The 15,318-nt window shown below is 34.9% G+C and overlaps 1 protein-coding gene across 1 annotated transcript in view; it reads right to left on the reverse strand.

Annotated features, from left to right (window-relative positions):
• The window catches only part of DOP1A (DOP1 leucine zipper like protein A), a 91,856-nt gene extending 76,793 nt beyond the window's left edge, over window positions 1-15,063 (reverse strand). The window contains exons 1-4 of the mRNA XM_060168349.1: window positions 14,883-15,063; window positions 11,835-12,016; window positions 5,283-5,453; window positions 2,831-3,020 (exon numbers count right to left, since the gene is read on the reverse strand). Of these exons, the coding sequence (XP_060024332.1) occupies window positions 2,831-3,020; window positions 5,283-5,453; window positions 11,835-12,016; window positions 14,883-15,020 (681 nt within the window). The 5' untranslated portion in view covers window positions 15,021-15,063. The remainder of the gene's footprint in view (window positions 1-2,830; window positions 3,021-5,282; window positions 5,454-11,834; window positions 12,017-14,882) is intronic.
• Between the last annotated feature and the right edge of the window lie 255 nt (window positions 15,064-15,318).

The raw sequence follows: 15,318 nt of genomic DNA on the forward strand, positions 1-15,318 counted from the left end.
AATAAAATGTGCTATATCCAAACAGAATATTAATCAGCTATTAAAAGGAATGAAGTACATGCTTCAATATGAACAAATCTTGAAAATATTATGGTAAGTGAAAGAAGCTATTCATAAAAGACTACATATCATATATTTTATTTATATGAAATGTCCAGAATAGGCAAATCTATAGAAACAGAATATAGACAGTGGTTGCTAGGGACAGGAGTGAGGGAAAATGTGATGTGATTAATGGTACAGATGGGGTTTCCTTCTGGGGTGACGAAAATGTTCTCAAATTAGTGGTGATAGTTGTACAACTTTGTGAATATACTAAAAACCACTGTTCAATTCAAAAGGATAAATTTCATGGTATGTGAATTATATCTCAATAAAGCTGTTATAAAAAAAAGTTAAACATATATTTACTTTATAAAGCAGGAATCCCATTCCTATGTATTTTCTCAAGAAATAAGGATATATGTCTGGATAAAGAAGATGTGGTACATATATACAATGGAATATTACTCAGCCATTAAAGAGAATGATGCCATTTGCAGCAACATGGATGGACATAGAGATTATCATACTAATGCTATTTGCAGCAACATGGATGGACATAGAGATTATCATACTAAGTGAAGTAAGTCAGACAGAGAAAGACAAGTATCATACGATATTGCTTATATAAGGAATCTTAAAAAAATGATACAAATGAATTTATTTACAAAACAGAAATAGACTCACAGACTTAAAAAACAAACTTATGGTTACCAAAGGGGGAAGGTGGGGGGAAGAGATAAATTAGGAGGTTGGGATTAACATATACACACTATTTATTTAAAACAGATAACCAACAAAGACCTACTGTATAGCACAGGGAACTCTACTCAAGATTCTGTAATAATCTAAATGGGAGGGCTTCCCTGGTGGCGCAGTGGTTGAGAGTCCACCTGCCGATGTAGGGGACACGGGTTCGTGCCCCAGTCCAGGAAGATCCCACATGCCACAGAGAGGCTGGGCCCCTGAGCCATGGCCGCTGAGCCTGCGTGTCCGGAGCCTGTGCTCCACAACGGGAGAGGCCACAGCAGTGAGAGGCCTGCGTACCAAAAAAAAAAAAAAAATCTAAATGGGAAAAGAATTTGAAAAAGAATAGATATATGTATATGTATAACTGAATCATGTTGCTGTGCACTTGAGACTAACATTATAAATCAACTATATTCCGATATAAAATAAAAATGTAAAAAAAAGAGGGACTTCCCTCGTGGTCCAGTGGTTAAGAATCTGCCTTCCAATGCAGGGGATGCGGGTTCGATCCCTGGTCGGGGAACTAAGATCCTACATGCTGCGGGGTAACTAAGCCTGCAGCCTCTAGAGCCTGTGCGCCACACCTAGAGAGCCTGCATGCCTCAACTACTGAGCCCACGTGCTCTGGAGCCCGTGCACCACAACTAGAGAGACCACACCCTGCAACTATTGAGCCCATGCGCTCTAGAGCCTGAGTGTCACAGCGGGAGAGAAGCCCGTGTGCCGCAACAAAAGATTGTGTGTGCCACAACCAAGACCCAACGCAGCCAAATAAATAAATATGAAAAAAAGAGAAATAGTTGTAAATGGAAAAAAAAAGAACATATGTCGATATAAATAACTGTATGCAAATGTTTATATTAGTTTTATTCATAACTGCCCCAAACTGGAAAGAACTCAAATGTTCATTAATCAGTGAATGAATAAACAAACTATGGTATATTCATACAATACTACATAGCAATATAAAAGAACAAACTATTGATACATGCAAAAACATGGATGATTCTCAAACACGTACAAAGTGAAAGAAACCAGACAACAGCTAACACTGCATGATTCTATTATGTAACATTCTGCAAAAAGCACAATCTACAGGAATAGAAAATAGATCAGTGTTTACAAGGACTTGGGAGTGTAGGGGAATGAGAGTGACTACGAAGGGACAGAAAAGAACTTTTTGGGGTGATGTAAATGTTCTCTATCTTGATTTTATAGTATGTATATATGTATATAGTATGTATAGTATACTATAGTATGTATAGTATGTATGAATTTGACAAATGACTGTATGTATTTGTCAAATTCATACAACTGTACACATGAGTTAATTTCAGTGTATGTTAATTACACTTTAATACATATAACCAAAAATCTGCATAAAAATCTGTCATTTCATAATCATGTGGGGAAAAAGTAAAGGATGATTAATCACAACCTTTTTTTTTAAACATTTCAAAATGACCCTTAAGGGATTCTTTGTTTTTCACTCCTTGCTCATTTTAAGAGTACAGCACTCTACAGAGATAAAAGGTTTCCTTCTGTTCTTAACCTTGAAATTAAAAAGTATAAGCAAACAATCAATGTGATTTTTTTCAACTATCTTTCACTATCTGCTTTAGTAATACATCATTTTGCATAAATTCCATACAGAATCTGGCTATCACTTTGTCTAAAATCTGTCTTTCCTATAAAGAAATCTATGATCCAACAGAAGGTACACTTCGAGATAATATAATGAATGTGGCTATGTTAACAATGGTCTAATCAGTTAGCAAGATGGTAATAAAGACCATTTATTTGCTTGAATAACAGATAATAAAGATAACATATAAATAACAATTCCTTTTCCATGAAAAAACTTTGTAGGTTTTCAAAAGAATAATTAGCAACTATTTTGGTCTTTAAGTTTCCTTGATGAAAAATGTAAGCTCCATGAAAACAGGAACTTCATTCGTGGCACGATTCTCAATATCTGGAATTTTGTGTCTGGCTATAAAGAAGTATGAGTTAAATGAGCAACCACATGTATACCTACCATTAGCTCGATATCACTGCCAATTATATAAAGCTGATCTTCCATGGAAAGCTTCCTGTTCAAATGGGCAAGAACATACGTGATTCCAGGTAAACGCACAGCAGGACTGGTTAGAAGGCTACCCCAGAGGGCACTGTAGAATGCCGACTGGTCCACTGCAGTAGCAACCTTTTCCAATAATGTGTTTGTTCTGAGGTACAAAATAAAGTGGTTGAAAAAGGGAAATATTTAGTTTCACGATGTTAAACACAAATCATTATCCTCTCCCAGAATGTATGAAAGCATCCCTGCCGTAGTCATATGTTCCATAGATGGGAAGAAGCATACACGTCAGAGTCAGAGAACTGGGGTGTAAGTCCTGGCTCTCCCAATTACTAGCTGTGTAATCTGGGGAAATCACTTAGTGTTTCTTCAGTTCAGTTTCCTCAACCGTAAAATGAAGATAACAACAAAAACACCACCACAAGTCCCATCTGCCTCAGTGGGTTGTTAAACCCACATACATTATAGTTAATAATAATCCTATAGCAGAACATATCTTCTGTTGATTTTCTACAAAATTTTAAAGGCTATTTCCAAATATTTCCTTCTCTTTGAAATCACATTATGTAATTCACTATTTCAATGAATTATCCTATGACAAAATCAGAGATGCATTATTGCTCTATTAAGAACTGCATTTAAAGAATTACCTTTCATTTGTTTTAAACATAAGATAAACAATGCAATACACAAAAATTATTACATTGCTGTAAAGCAGATTCAGAATCAAGAGAATCTGATGATGAGTTCTACTGTTAACTTACTATGTGATTTAATACTAACACTGTAATCCCTTCTAGCCTCAATTTAACTATGCATTAAAAGAACATGTTTTCATATCATTTTATAGAACTTGTGTGAAATAACTGGCAAAACATATTGCTATGGTCTGAATGTTTATGCCCCCTGAAAATTTATACATTAAAACCCTGATCCCCCAAAGTGATGGTATTAGAATGTGGAACCTTTGGGAGGTGCTTAAGTCATGAGGGTAGAGCTCTCATGAATGAGATTAGTGTTCTTATGAAAGAAATACCAACAGAGCTCCAAAGTCCCTTCCAGTAGATGAGGATATAGGGAAAAGGCTCCAGCTATGAACCAGGCAGAAGGCTCTCACCAGAGCATGGTCATGTTGGCACCTTGATTTTGGACTCCCAGCCTCAAGAACTGTGAGAAATAAATTTCTGAATTTTTGCATTTCTGAATATTTCTAAATTTCTGAAAATAAATTTCTACCCAGTCTGTGGTATTTTGTTACAACAGCCCAAAAGACTAAGGCACATAACAAGATTAAATCATAGAGATACCACAGTCATAAAGACCATTATTCAATTTCTACGTTAAATTTTTAATTATAACTAGCAGATTTATGAAATGGTATTCATTGTATGCTTCCCTTAGGAGAATTAATAAAACAATTTAAAACAAGACTGATTTATAAACTTAATAAAATAATCTCATATTGTGTTTCTAAACTTGTAAGCAAGTAAGTAAAAAAGTTAATAAAAGTAAATGATAAGTTTTGAGGACTAAAGTATTTTTTCTCAAAGTAGCTTATAAGAGTAATCCAATATTTTCAGGATTAGATTCTTACAGCATTATGGGAGCAGATGAAATATAATAAAAGGGTAGCTGGTCAATGCACTGGAATAAATTATTTAAATTTAAATCATGTGTACTCGTAAAGAAAGTTTGGCATTTTCTTTTTCTGCCACCTTAATTCATAATTTCCTTTTTGGTAAGAATATCAGTAACAGAGATTAAAGATACTTAATGTTACCCTGCATTGTCTACCACTATTAACTTCCAAAGAAATGATAGGCTCCAAAACAGATCAAATCATTTTCTTCGAAGAGTTAAAATATCAAGAGTATCATGTCAATAGGTTGGTGCTAGGCTATTTTCCACCATTAACAATTTAAAAATTGATGGTACATGGCCCAATTTCCCATTCATTTTATTAATTTAAATGTCCTATCTATTGTACTATTATTTTAAATTATGGGTCACAAATTTTTGAGTGATTTTTATGTGCTAGGCACTAGACTAAGTGATATTGAAATATTATAGTAACACAATGAAATAGGTTATGCTTTTTTATATACAAGAAAACTCAATAAAGTTCAGAAATGTTGAAAAAGCTTTCCTAAGCTCACACAGTGTCTGTCAAACTAGGATTTGAACCCAGTCCATCTACCTTCCAAGTCTGTGCTCTTATTACTCAGCTAAATTTTCAGTGTGATACACAAACTAGACACACTAATTTTTTTGCTATAAAAATCTTCAGGTGATATACTGACGTGTCAAGAATAATTAGTTTTTGTGATGCTAATATTACTGATTTAAGGATGCTTGCTGACAAATCCATGACTTTGATTACTTAGCTGCAGCAATAACAGTACTATCTTACCTCTCATAGTACTCTGATCCTTCTTCTAAGCCAGGAAGAATACCAGTTAGCAATCCTTGTAGACCAGGCTTCAGTGTTTTACCCAAAGGCAGATAATATATCTCATACAAACTTAGCAATGTTGGTTTCACCGACATGGCAGCATTTGCAAGAAGAGGAAATAGTCCAGAACTGTTTTATAAAAATAAAAGTGGGGGATAAAATAACTATAAAATATTAATTCATATGTACCAACATGTGTGTATAAATCTTTTAAAAATGAAATAATGTTATACTGCTCAGCTTAAAATGGTATCCTGTATAGTGATGCCTTCTATATCCATTAAACCAACCTAGGTCTCTCACCTGAGCTTCATACTCATAAACCCAGTGGCCACCTAGCTGTTTCACAAGGCCTTCAAATTTCACAATTCATAAACAGAGTTCCCTCCCTCCCCCTGCCCCAAATCCTGATCCTTCCCCTGTAATTTCCATTTCAAAATATGGCATCAGCATCCATCTGGTTGACCAAAGGCTATACATCTTAGAGCGACTCTTGACCCTTTTAAAAAAAATCTACTTTAAATCGGAATCAATTACCAAGTTTTCTCTCCAAGCCATCCTCCTAGATATTTTTTGAATATAATAAATTCTCTCCATCTCCATCAGATAGCTCCTTAGAAGAGACCACCAAGGTATCTCAATCATCATCTCTCAATCATCATGTCTTACCAAGTACTGCTTCAGGATAGCCCTGAAGCAGCTGTTCTCAATAAAACCTTTCACTGGTTTCCTGCTGCCTTTAAGATATAGTCTAAATGCTTAACGTGGCTTTTAACATCTTGCTACTACATACCTCTATAGAGACAATGTATGCTCACCAATATCACTCCTGCACCCTCTGCTCCAGCTACACTGAAGAATTCCTCTCAAGTTCATTTTAGAACTTTCCACACCCTCGTTAGCAAGCAGGCCTTCGCACATGCTGCTCTGAAAGATACAATTCCTGCTCCCTTACTTACAACCTCGTTGTTGTCTGGATGATTCCTAGGACTCAGAAACTCAGCCTAAGCTGTTTCCTTGAGGAGACTGTCTCCTAATTAGACTAGGTTAGGCTCCCTATTTGATGTCCCCATAGAACCTAACACTTATTCTAATAAGTAATTCTGTTTTTACTAACAGTAAGTAATTCTATTGCTGTGATAATAATAAGTAATGCTAGGGACTTCCCTGGCGGTCCAGTGGTTAAGACTCTGCGCTTCCACTGCAGGGGGCAAGGGTCCGATCCCTGGTCGGGGAACTAAGATCTTGCATGCCACACAGTGCAGCCAAAAAAAAAAAAAAAGTAATGCTATTCCTTGCAGCAGCAGAAGGAAACATCAACAAAGTAAAAAGACAACCTACAGAATGGGAAAAAAAATTTGCAAACCATATATCTGATAAAGGGTTAATATCTAAAACACATAAAGAACTTGTACAACTCAATAGCAAACAACCTAATTACAAAATGGGCAAAGGACCTAAATAGACTTTTCTCGAAAGAAGATACATGAATGGTCAACAGATACATGAAAAGATGCTCAACATCACTAGTCAACAGGGAAATGCATATTAAAACCACAGTGAGATAACATCTCATGCCTGGCAGAAGGGCCATCATCAAAAAGACAAGATATAACAAATGCTGGTGTGGATGTGGAGACAAGGGAACCCCTGTGCACTGCTGGAGGGGCTGCAAATTGGTACAGTCACTATAGAAAACAGTATGGAGATTCCTCAAAAAATTAAAAATTCCAATTCTGGGAATATATTCAAAGGTAAAAAAAACACTAACTCAAAAAGAATCCCCATGTTCATAGCAGCATTATTTACAATAGCCAAGACATGGAAACAACCTAGGTGTCCACTGATGGATGAATAAAGAAGTTGTGTGTGTGTGTGTATACACACACACACACACACACACATACACACACATGGAATATTATTCAGCCATAAAAATGAGGAAATCCTACCATTTGCAACCACATGGATGCATCTTTAAGGTATTATACTGAGATAAGTCAGACAGAAAAAGACATACTGTATGATCTCACTTATAGGTAGAATCTTAAAACAAACCAAACCAAAACAAAAAAACACCCTAACTCATAGAAAAAGAGATCAAATTTGTGGTTACAAGAGCCAATGGTAGAGGGAGGGGGAATTAGAAGAAGGTGGTCAAAAGGTACCAACTTCCAGTTATAAGATAATTGAGTACTAAGAATGTAATGTAAAACATGATGACTACAGTTAACACTGCTATATGATATACAGGAAAGTTGTAACAGAGTAAATCCCAAGAGTGCTCATCATAAGGAGAAATTTTTTTTCCTTTATTCTTTTCTTCTTTCTTTTCTTTTTATTGTATCTATATGAAAAGATGATATTAGCTGAACCTACTGTGGTAATCATTTCACAGTATATGTAAATCAAACCATCATGCTGTACACCTTAAACTTACACAGTGAGGAATGTCAATTATTTACCAATAAAACTGGGGGAAAAAAGAGTAATTCTAGTAGATAATTCTGTAATATCAGAAAGCAAGAGACCATGACTCTCTTTTTATTTCTGTATCCTAAATCCTTAACACCAAGTCCTGCACTTGCAAAGTGCTTAACAAATGAATTAAGAATCTGTCTTGCTCCTACTTTATACAGAAAACAGAGGTCATCTAGTGGGAATTCCCTCAGCTCGCCATTTTCCCGCCTTCAATTTTAGGTAGTACAGTGTGACTTAAAGCTACAGTAGTAACCTCTTCAAAGCTACCTTGCCCCAGGGCCCAACGTCTCCTTTTGCCAGGGCCCTGCTTTATCTACCATCCTTTTTCTTTCCTGTAATTTCTTTCTTCCTCCACTGACAATTGTGCTTAAATCTTTCCTATGACTCTAAAAAGAGAATAAATTACAACAACAAAATCCCCAAACCTTTATCTTAACTACCTCCTGGCTTGAAGCTGCCTTCCTACTTCAACTTTTGGGGGGAAAAAAAAAGCACTCCTCCCAATTTATCACCTCCCATCTGATCTTCAATCATGACACTTCTACCTGCTCTACTGAAGCTGTTCTCCATACTGTCACCAATGTCTACTAATCGCCAGATTTGATGGTCTATTTTCAGTCCCTACTGTTTCATGTGCCAGTAATATTTGATACTATTCACCACAACTTTCTCTTGAAATTCTTTCCCCTTTTGGCTTCAGGTGAGCTCTGTCTCCTGGTACATTTTCTATCTCTGATTCTTCTTGTTCCTTTTCAATGACTACTTTCCTCCACCTGCTCTTTAAATAATGTGACTCCTAAGTATTCACAGAATGGTCTCATTCCTTTACCCTCCTTATTATTCACAACGTACTGGGTGATCTCAATCATTCTCTTGGCTTCAACTGCCACCTGAATACTAACTGCTCTAAAATCTCTCTAGCCTGAAGTCTGGGTTTGTATTATCAAAAGTTTACTTTACATATCCATTTAATATTTTATGCTGCTCAAACTACATGTCTAGCCTTCTTAGTAACCCCTCTGTGTACTGTATCATATTAAAAAAAATAAGTTTGAAGACACAATATGATATTTTATCATAGGTTACAGAACTTTAAAAGTATTTGTATTTATGTTAAAGCATAAACCTTGAGATTAACTTACTTAATAAAAAATAAAAAGTCCAACATTAATATAAACTTTAGTTTTTAAATTAGCTATACTTCTAAAAAATACACAATAACAATTTTACTCCATAAGGTATGTGTATATAAGAATGTCTGCCATATTTAGACATGGTGTTCTAGAATTAATTTATTATTCTTATATAGCATTATATATTATTCTTATATTGCTAATAAAATTAGATATACTGCAACTTCGTAAAATAGCTGTTTCTTAAAGTAAACTTTCTGTTATTTAAGAGTTTAAAAAGTAGTAGGCATGAGTTATATAAGAAAAGTCTTGCCTTAAGAAAGGAATTGATCAGTTATTACATGTAACTGAGCAATTTTCAGCTTTTTATTAAAAAGTGCTGTTCCTTGTAATATAGTGTTTATTATTAGTATTAAAAATACCTATTACTGACTTTAGGTTCTATTTTTAAAACATCCATGCAGAATTTAAAGAAAGAGAAAACACATACACAGTAAAGTAGATCAATGAAGTTAAAAGTTTGTTTTTAAAAAGACTAACAAAATTGATAAACTCATGACAAGACTAACCAGAGTAAAAAAGGATGTCTGCATCACCAATGTCACGAATGATAGAGGAAAATTGGATATGCACATGCAAAAGAATGAAATTAGACCCCTATCTTACATCACTTACAAAAGTTAACTCCAAATGGATTAAAGACTTAAATATAAGGCCTGAAACCATAAAATATAGAGGAAAACATAGAGAAAAGCTCCCTGACACTGCCCTTGGCAATGATTTTTTTGGATAAGAAACCTAAAGCAAAGGCAACAAAAGCAAAACTAAACAAGTGTGACTACATCAAACTAAAATGGAAGAGAGGATAAGATATGGGGAAGCCAGAATGAAAAGTTCTAACATATGTTTAATCATAGTTCCAAAAAAGGAAGAGAGAATACATGGAGTAAAGTCAATTTAAAGAGACTCCAGAATTGATGAAAGGTATTGATTTACAGATTTTAAAATCCCAATGAATCCCAACCAGGATAAAGAAAAAGATATCTACCTCTAAATACATCACAGTAAAACTGCAGAGTACTAATGACAAAGATGTAGAAGTAAATACGCAGACTTCTATGAGCTGATATTCGATCAGAGACCTGGATTAAAGCATTACAGAGTGAGGAAAACAAAGAAAATGAGGAAGAATAAGCAGAGACCTATGTTGTCAGAATGGAGTAAACTGGGTAGAAAGTGGCAGGAGTTAAGAGGTCACTGACACAGACTGGGCCAAAGTATATAAAGCCTTAAAAGCCATAGTAAGGGCTTTGAATTCTGTTTTTAAGCGACAGGAGGAAGTCAATGGAGGTTTTTAACAGAGGAATGACATTACCTATTCAATGTATTAAAAAGTTTACTCTGATACTATGTGGAGAAAAGGGTGTAAGAGAATAAGAACAGATGTTATATGAATATTCGGAGGCCAGTAACAAAGACCAGGCTAGAGATAATGCTTACTTAGTGAGGATGCTGCCAGCAAGGGTAGAGAGAGGTAGATGTATTTGGAACATGGAACAATGGCTAACATTTATTGAGTACTTATTACATGCTGTACTTTGTTCTAAGCACTTTACATATATTAACTCTCTTAATTCTGTTAACAATACTATGAAATTGATCATCTTATTCCCATTTTTGCAGATGAGAATACATACAGAGAGAGGTGAAGAAAATGGCTCAAGATCACAGAGCCAGTTAGCTGTAAATATGAATTGTCTGACTCCACTGCCTCTGCTCTTAACCACCATGAGATAGAACTCTTAGTGACAGAATATTCATGAGAGGAAGGAGAATATGGGCAAAGAAAACAAGATGTCAAGTGTAAGTCTGAGATTTCAGGTGTAAATGGATGGATGGTGGTGCCATTTACTGAGCTTTAGTGCACCGCAGATGGCCAGGTTTATGGGAGAAGGTGAGGTTAGTTTGGAGCAGGTTGAGCTGCAGTTGCCTTTAAAGATCCACACTGAGGTGGCAAGTAAGCCAGGAGTTTAAAGCAGAAGTCAGCACTAGTGATACCAAGTTGGGAGTCTGCACATAAAAGATAAATCATGGCTTGGATAAGCATGCCCAAGGAGAGAATATAAAGTGAAAACATTAGGTACAGGACTAAGCAAGCCTTAAGGAACTCCATATGTAGAGTTTAGGGAAAGGAGAAAAGGCTGGTAAAGGAGATTGAGAAAGTAACAAAACTGGAGAATGAAGTATAACAGAAGGCAAGAGAAAAAGACTATTTTAAGGAGAGAATGGTCAACTATGTTGAAAGGTGCTAAGAGATCAAGGTATCTATTTTTTCTCAGGGTAGTTCTCTAGCTTAAAAACACAGAATGTTCTGTAGTCTCAACAATTTTGAAAAAAAATAAACTTTTCAAAAATGACATCTGAGAAGGAAAAAATTCTTGTATTAAGAAATATTAGGGACTTCCCTGGTAGTCCAGTGGGTAAGATTCCACGTTCCCAATGCAGGGGGCCTGGGTTCAATCCCTGGTCAGGGAACTAGATCCCACATGCATGCTGCAACTAAGAGTCCGCATGCCACTACTAAGAAGTCCGCATGCCACAACTAAGAGTACGCATGCTGCAACTAAAAGATCCTGAATGCCGCAATGAAGATCCTGCATGCTGCTACTAAGGCCTGGCACAGCCTAAATAAATAAATAAATCTTAAAAAAAAAAAAGAAAGAAAGAAATACTGTAAATTTTTCTTAAGTATTTATTTATCAAAATATTTAAGACTGACATTTGAAAACTTTCATCATTAAGGACTTTTCAATTTTTTACCTTTTACTGCAAAAAGCATAAAATAGCTAAAAATACTTTTTACTTACATGCAAATAGACAGTAAAATTATTCTCACCTATATAAAAAAAGATCTTTGGCAAGTCGCTTAGGTCCAATGATTTTGAAGATAATTTCATATGTTTCAAGTGCCTTCCGATGAACTCCACCTGGTAATGCTGGATGTAGACATTGAGCTAGGCGTTTGCCTATGGTCAGCTTTTTGGGTACCACTTGGTACTTTGCATTATTTTGTAAAACCTTGAAGAAAACATTTTAATTCAGTTGAGAAAAATATTACATTTCATTTTATTTCCATTTTCTAGCATAGTATTACCAAAAACCCTTATAGGACTTCTTTACACTCTGAAAAAATTATAGAGGATGTCAAAAAACTTTTGTTTTTGTCAGTTACATCTGTCAATACTGGATTTAAAATTAAAACTGAGGATTTAAAAATATTTATTAATTTGTTAAAAAAAAAACTCATTACGTGTTAACAGAAATAACATTTTTATGAAAAATAACAATACTTTCCAAAACAAATTTGTTCAGAAGAAAGGCACCGTTTTAGATGTCTGCAAATCTTTAATGTCAGTCAGCCTTCAACCTATTTTTGATACACTGTTTGAAATACATGAAGAAAATCGAACCTCAACATAGATACTTTGTTGGAAGAGGAACAACCACTGCTGTACTATATCATATTATAGCAAGTAATTCTAGTGATAACAAGAACATACATGAGATTATAATTGCCCATTTGCTTTTACTAATCTCCCAATTGGGTAAAATACATGTTGCTGTATTTATTCAGCCACTACATTTCTTTAGAGATGATGGTCAAGGCAGAATTTATAGAAGAAGATGCTATCTCACAAATCACTCAAAGGAGATTAATTATTTAAGTGATAAAAGACTTACAAATGCAGTTCTTCAGAGTATTATGGCAAAATGCTGATAGAATACTAGAAAATGAACACTCAGAATGAATACAGTATAATAGACTGGAACTGGAATTTAGATGAAACACAAAAGAAGTCCTTTATTTTAAAAAATAACTGAGGTTAAAATATATAAAACGAATGATCTGCCAAAGGCAGTACAGAAGAGAAGCACTAGATTTTTCATTTCACAAAAAAAGCGGAGGGTCTGAGGTCCACTTAGATATAACATTTTCAATGTTCTTCCCACTACAAGCCTTCAATCCAGTTTTAAATTGGATGTAACGAATGTAAATAAAATTAGACCTACGAATGCAAAGCAAATCAAGGGCACAACACTAATAAGACTCCAACTACAAAATATTTTTAGTTTTTGAAACTAGCTGCCTTCCATTTCTAGACTATTACTTTGAATTTTGGATGCAGGAGCAAAGAATCAATATTTACATATATTTTAAAGAAAAGTATAATTATTATCAGAAGTACTTCTGTAGAAGGAAACTTAATGATGTGTAACACAAAATGCCTCAATAAATTCTACTGATACCAAAAAAATTTTTTTTAAAAAGCAAAATATAGCACTATTTTCTAAAAGCACTTCAGTTAGAAAACTTGTATAAATGAGGCATAATTTAGTATATTAATAAATAAAATTTTATACTAAAACATATTTAGACTATCTTCAACAAATTTATAGATATATAACCCTTGCCTTGTTTCACCATGATTTTAGGTAAGTTTCACCAATGCTTTGTATATCCTATGTTATATTATCTGGATACAGTGAAATCTGTTTTCATGAATACTGATTAAGTATAAAAAACTAGGGGCTTCCCTGGTGGCGCAATGGTTGAGAGTCTGCCTGCCGATGCAGGGGACACGGATTCGTGCCCTGGTCCGGGCAGATCCCACATGCCGCGGAGCGGCTGGGCCCGTGAGCCATGGCCGCTGAGCTTGCGCGTCCAGAGCCTGTGCTCCGCAACGGGAGAGGCCATAACAGAGAGAGGCCCGTGTACCGCCAAAAAAAAAAAAAAAAAGTATAAAAAACTAATTATGTACTTAATTAGGCAAATTAATTTCCACAACTTAATGAACTGCTTTTACACGTATTTCCTAATAAATCTTCAGAAAGAGACCCTTCAGGACAAGAAAGAACCTAACTACCTTTAAACAAACTCATATTTTTGGATGCAATTTCTTGGGGATATTGTAAAAGTTTTGAGAATTTATCAAACCTCAAATGACAAATGTTAGAAGTTAACATGTCAAACAAAAGTTTGTGCATCTAATTTTAAGATAAATCCTTGGCATTGGAAATTAAGGCTTTTCTTTTTAAGATATCAGGGTAATTATCTATAGTATGAGGTTGAAAACTAGTGTTCTTGGTATGTATTTTAAGACAAATTTCTTTCCTAATAATTGTATGCCAAACTGTTTGATGTTAAAATAGTTACCGGAAGAGCTCGCCCTTCATATCTGCTCCCCTAGTCCACTTAATATTTAGTAGCATTTGTATTCAATTAACAGCTATTAAAAACAAACCCCCAAAGCCCCCAAAATAAAAACTATGTGTGTGAAGTGAGAAAATTTTGATCTAAGTTAAAAAAAAAAGGGGTCAAAATTTAAAGCTACAAGTTGATCAGTGATGCCACCACAATAACAGTGGATAACAACCAGACATGTGAAGAAGGATCATTCAAGGCCAAGCTCCAAGGCCTAAGCAACAGCTTGTCACTTTTGTAAAAAGTACTGACTATAACTAAGAACTGTCTGGACATAAAATGTTTTCTTAATGCTACATACCATTTGGAAAGGACACAGCAGTAGCTTTCCACATGCAATTTTTCATTTTGCTGCTAGGAACTCCAGAACCATATCTGATGCTCATTTACAGGAACTTATTAACCTTCATGGTTAGCATATTTGCTTCCTAGTCTTGTGTTTATAGGTAATAAAGGAATAACTATATTTTTCAAGTACTGTTGTGGTTTTGGCCTCAAAAAAAAAAAAAGTCTGACTATATAGGCATGCAACTCATGAAGTAAAATAGCAGAGTCAAAAGTAATTCTGAGGTTTAGTTATGTTTTTAAATTCTTTACTTCAAAGTTGAGAGAAATTCAGTAAATACAGATGCAGATTTCTGATTTTTACTCCATTTTATAAAATGAGTAAGACAGACATACCTTATTAAGTTTTCCAAGTGCCGATATCAAATCTGCCCATTCACTGGAGTATTCAAAATTCTTTAGTGCTTTATCAATTGCAGCTACATAGTTTCTGTATTTGGAGTCACTCAATAACTCCAGCTCTTCTGTGTTCATCCTCCCACAGCGTCCCACTAGAGGCAAATTCCAAAGTCATGTAAAATCATCACCTATGAAAAAAGTTTGCAGGAGGAACCAAAGTTACAAAGTAAAGTATTAAAATGGGTTCAGAATTAATGGCTAACTTTTAAATGTTTCTTGAGTTAGGAGTGATCAAAACTTCAGTCAGCTAGTACGCAGGTTCATGGAAGTATTCAAAGACAGCTTCAAAGATAACTACTCATGTGTTGCTTTCTAGGAACTGGAAAAATGGCTGTGAGGACTTAGGGATTTATAAAGGAGGAAATATTCCTGT

This window comes from Lagenorhynchus albirostris, chromosome 12 (genome assembly GCF_949774975.1).
Source record: "Lagenorhynchus albirostris chromosome 12, mLagAlb1.1, whole genome shotgun sequence".
NCBI classification, from domain to species: domain Eukaryota; kingdom Metazoa; phylum Chordata; class Mammalia; order Artiodactyla; family Delphinidae; genus Lagenorhynchus; species Lagenorhynchus albirostris.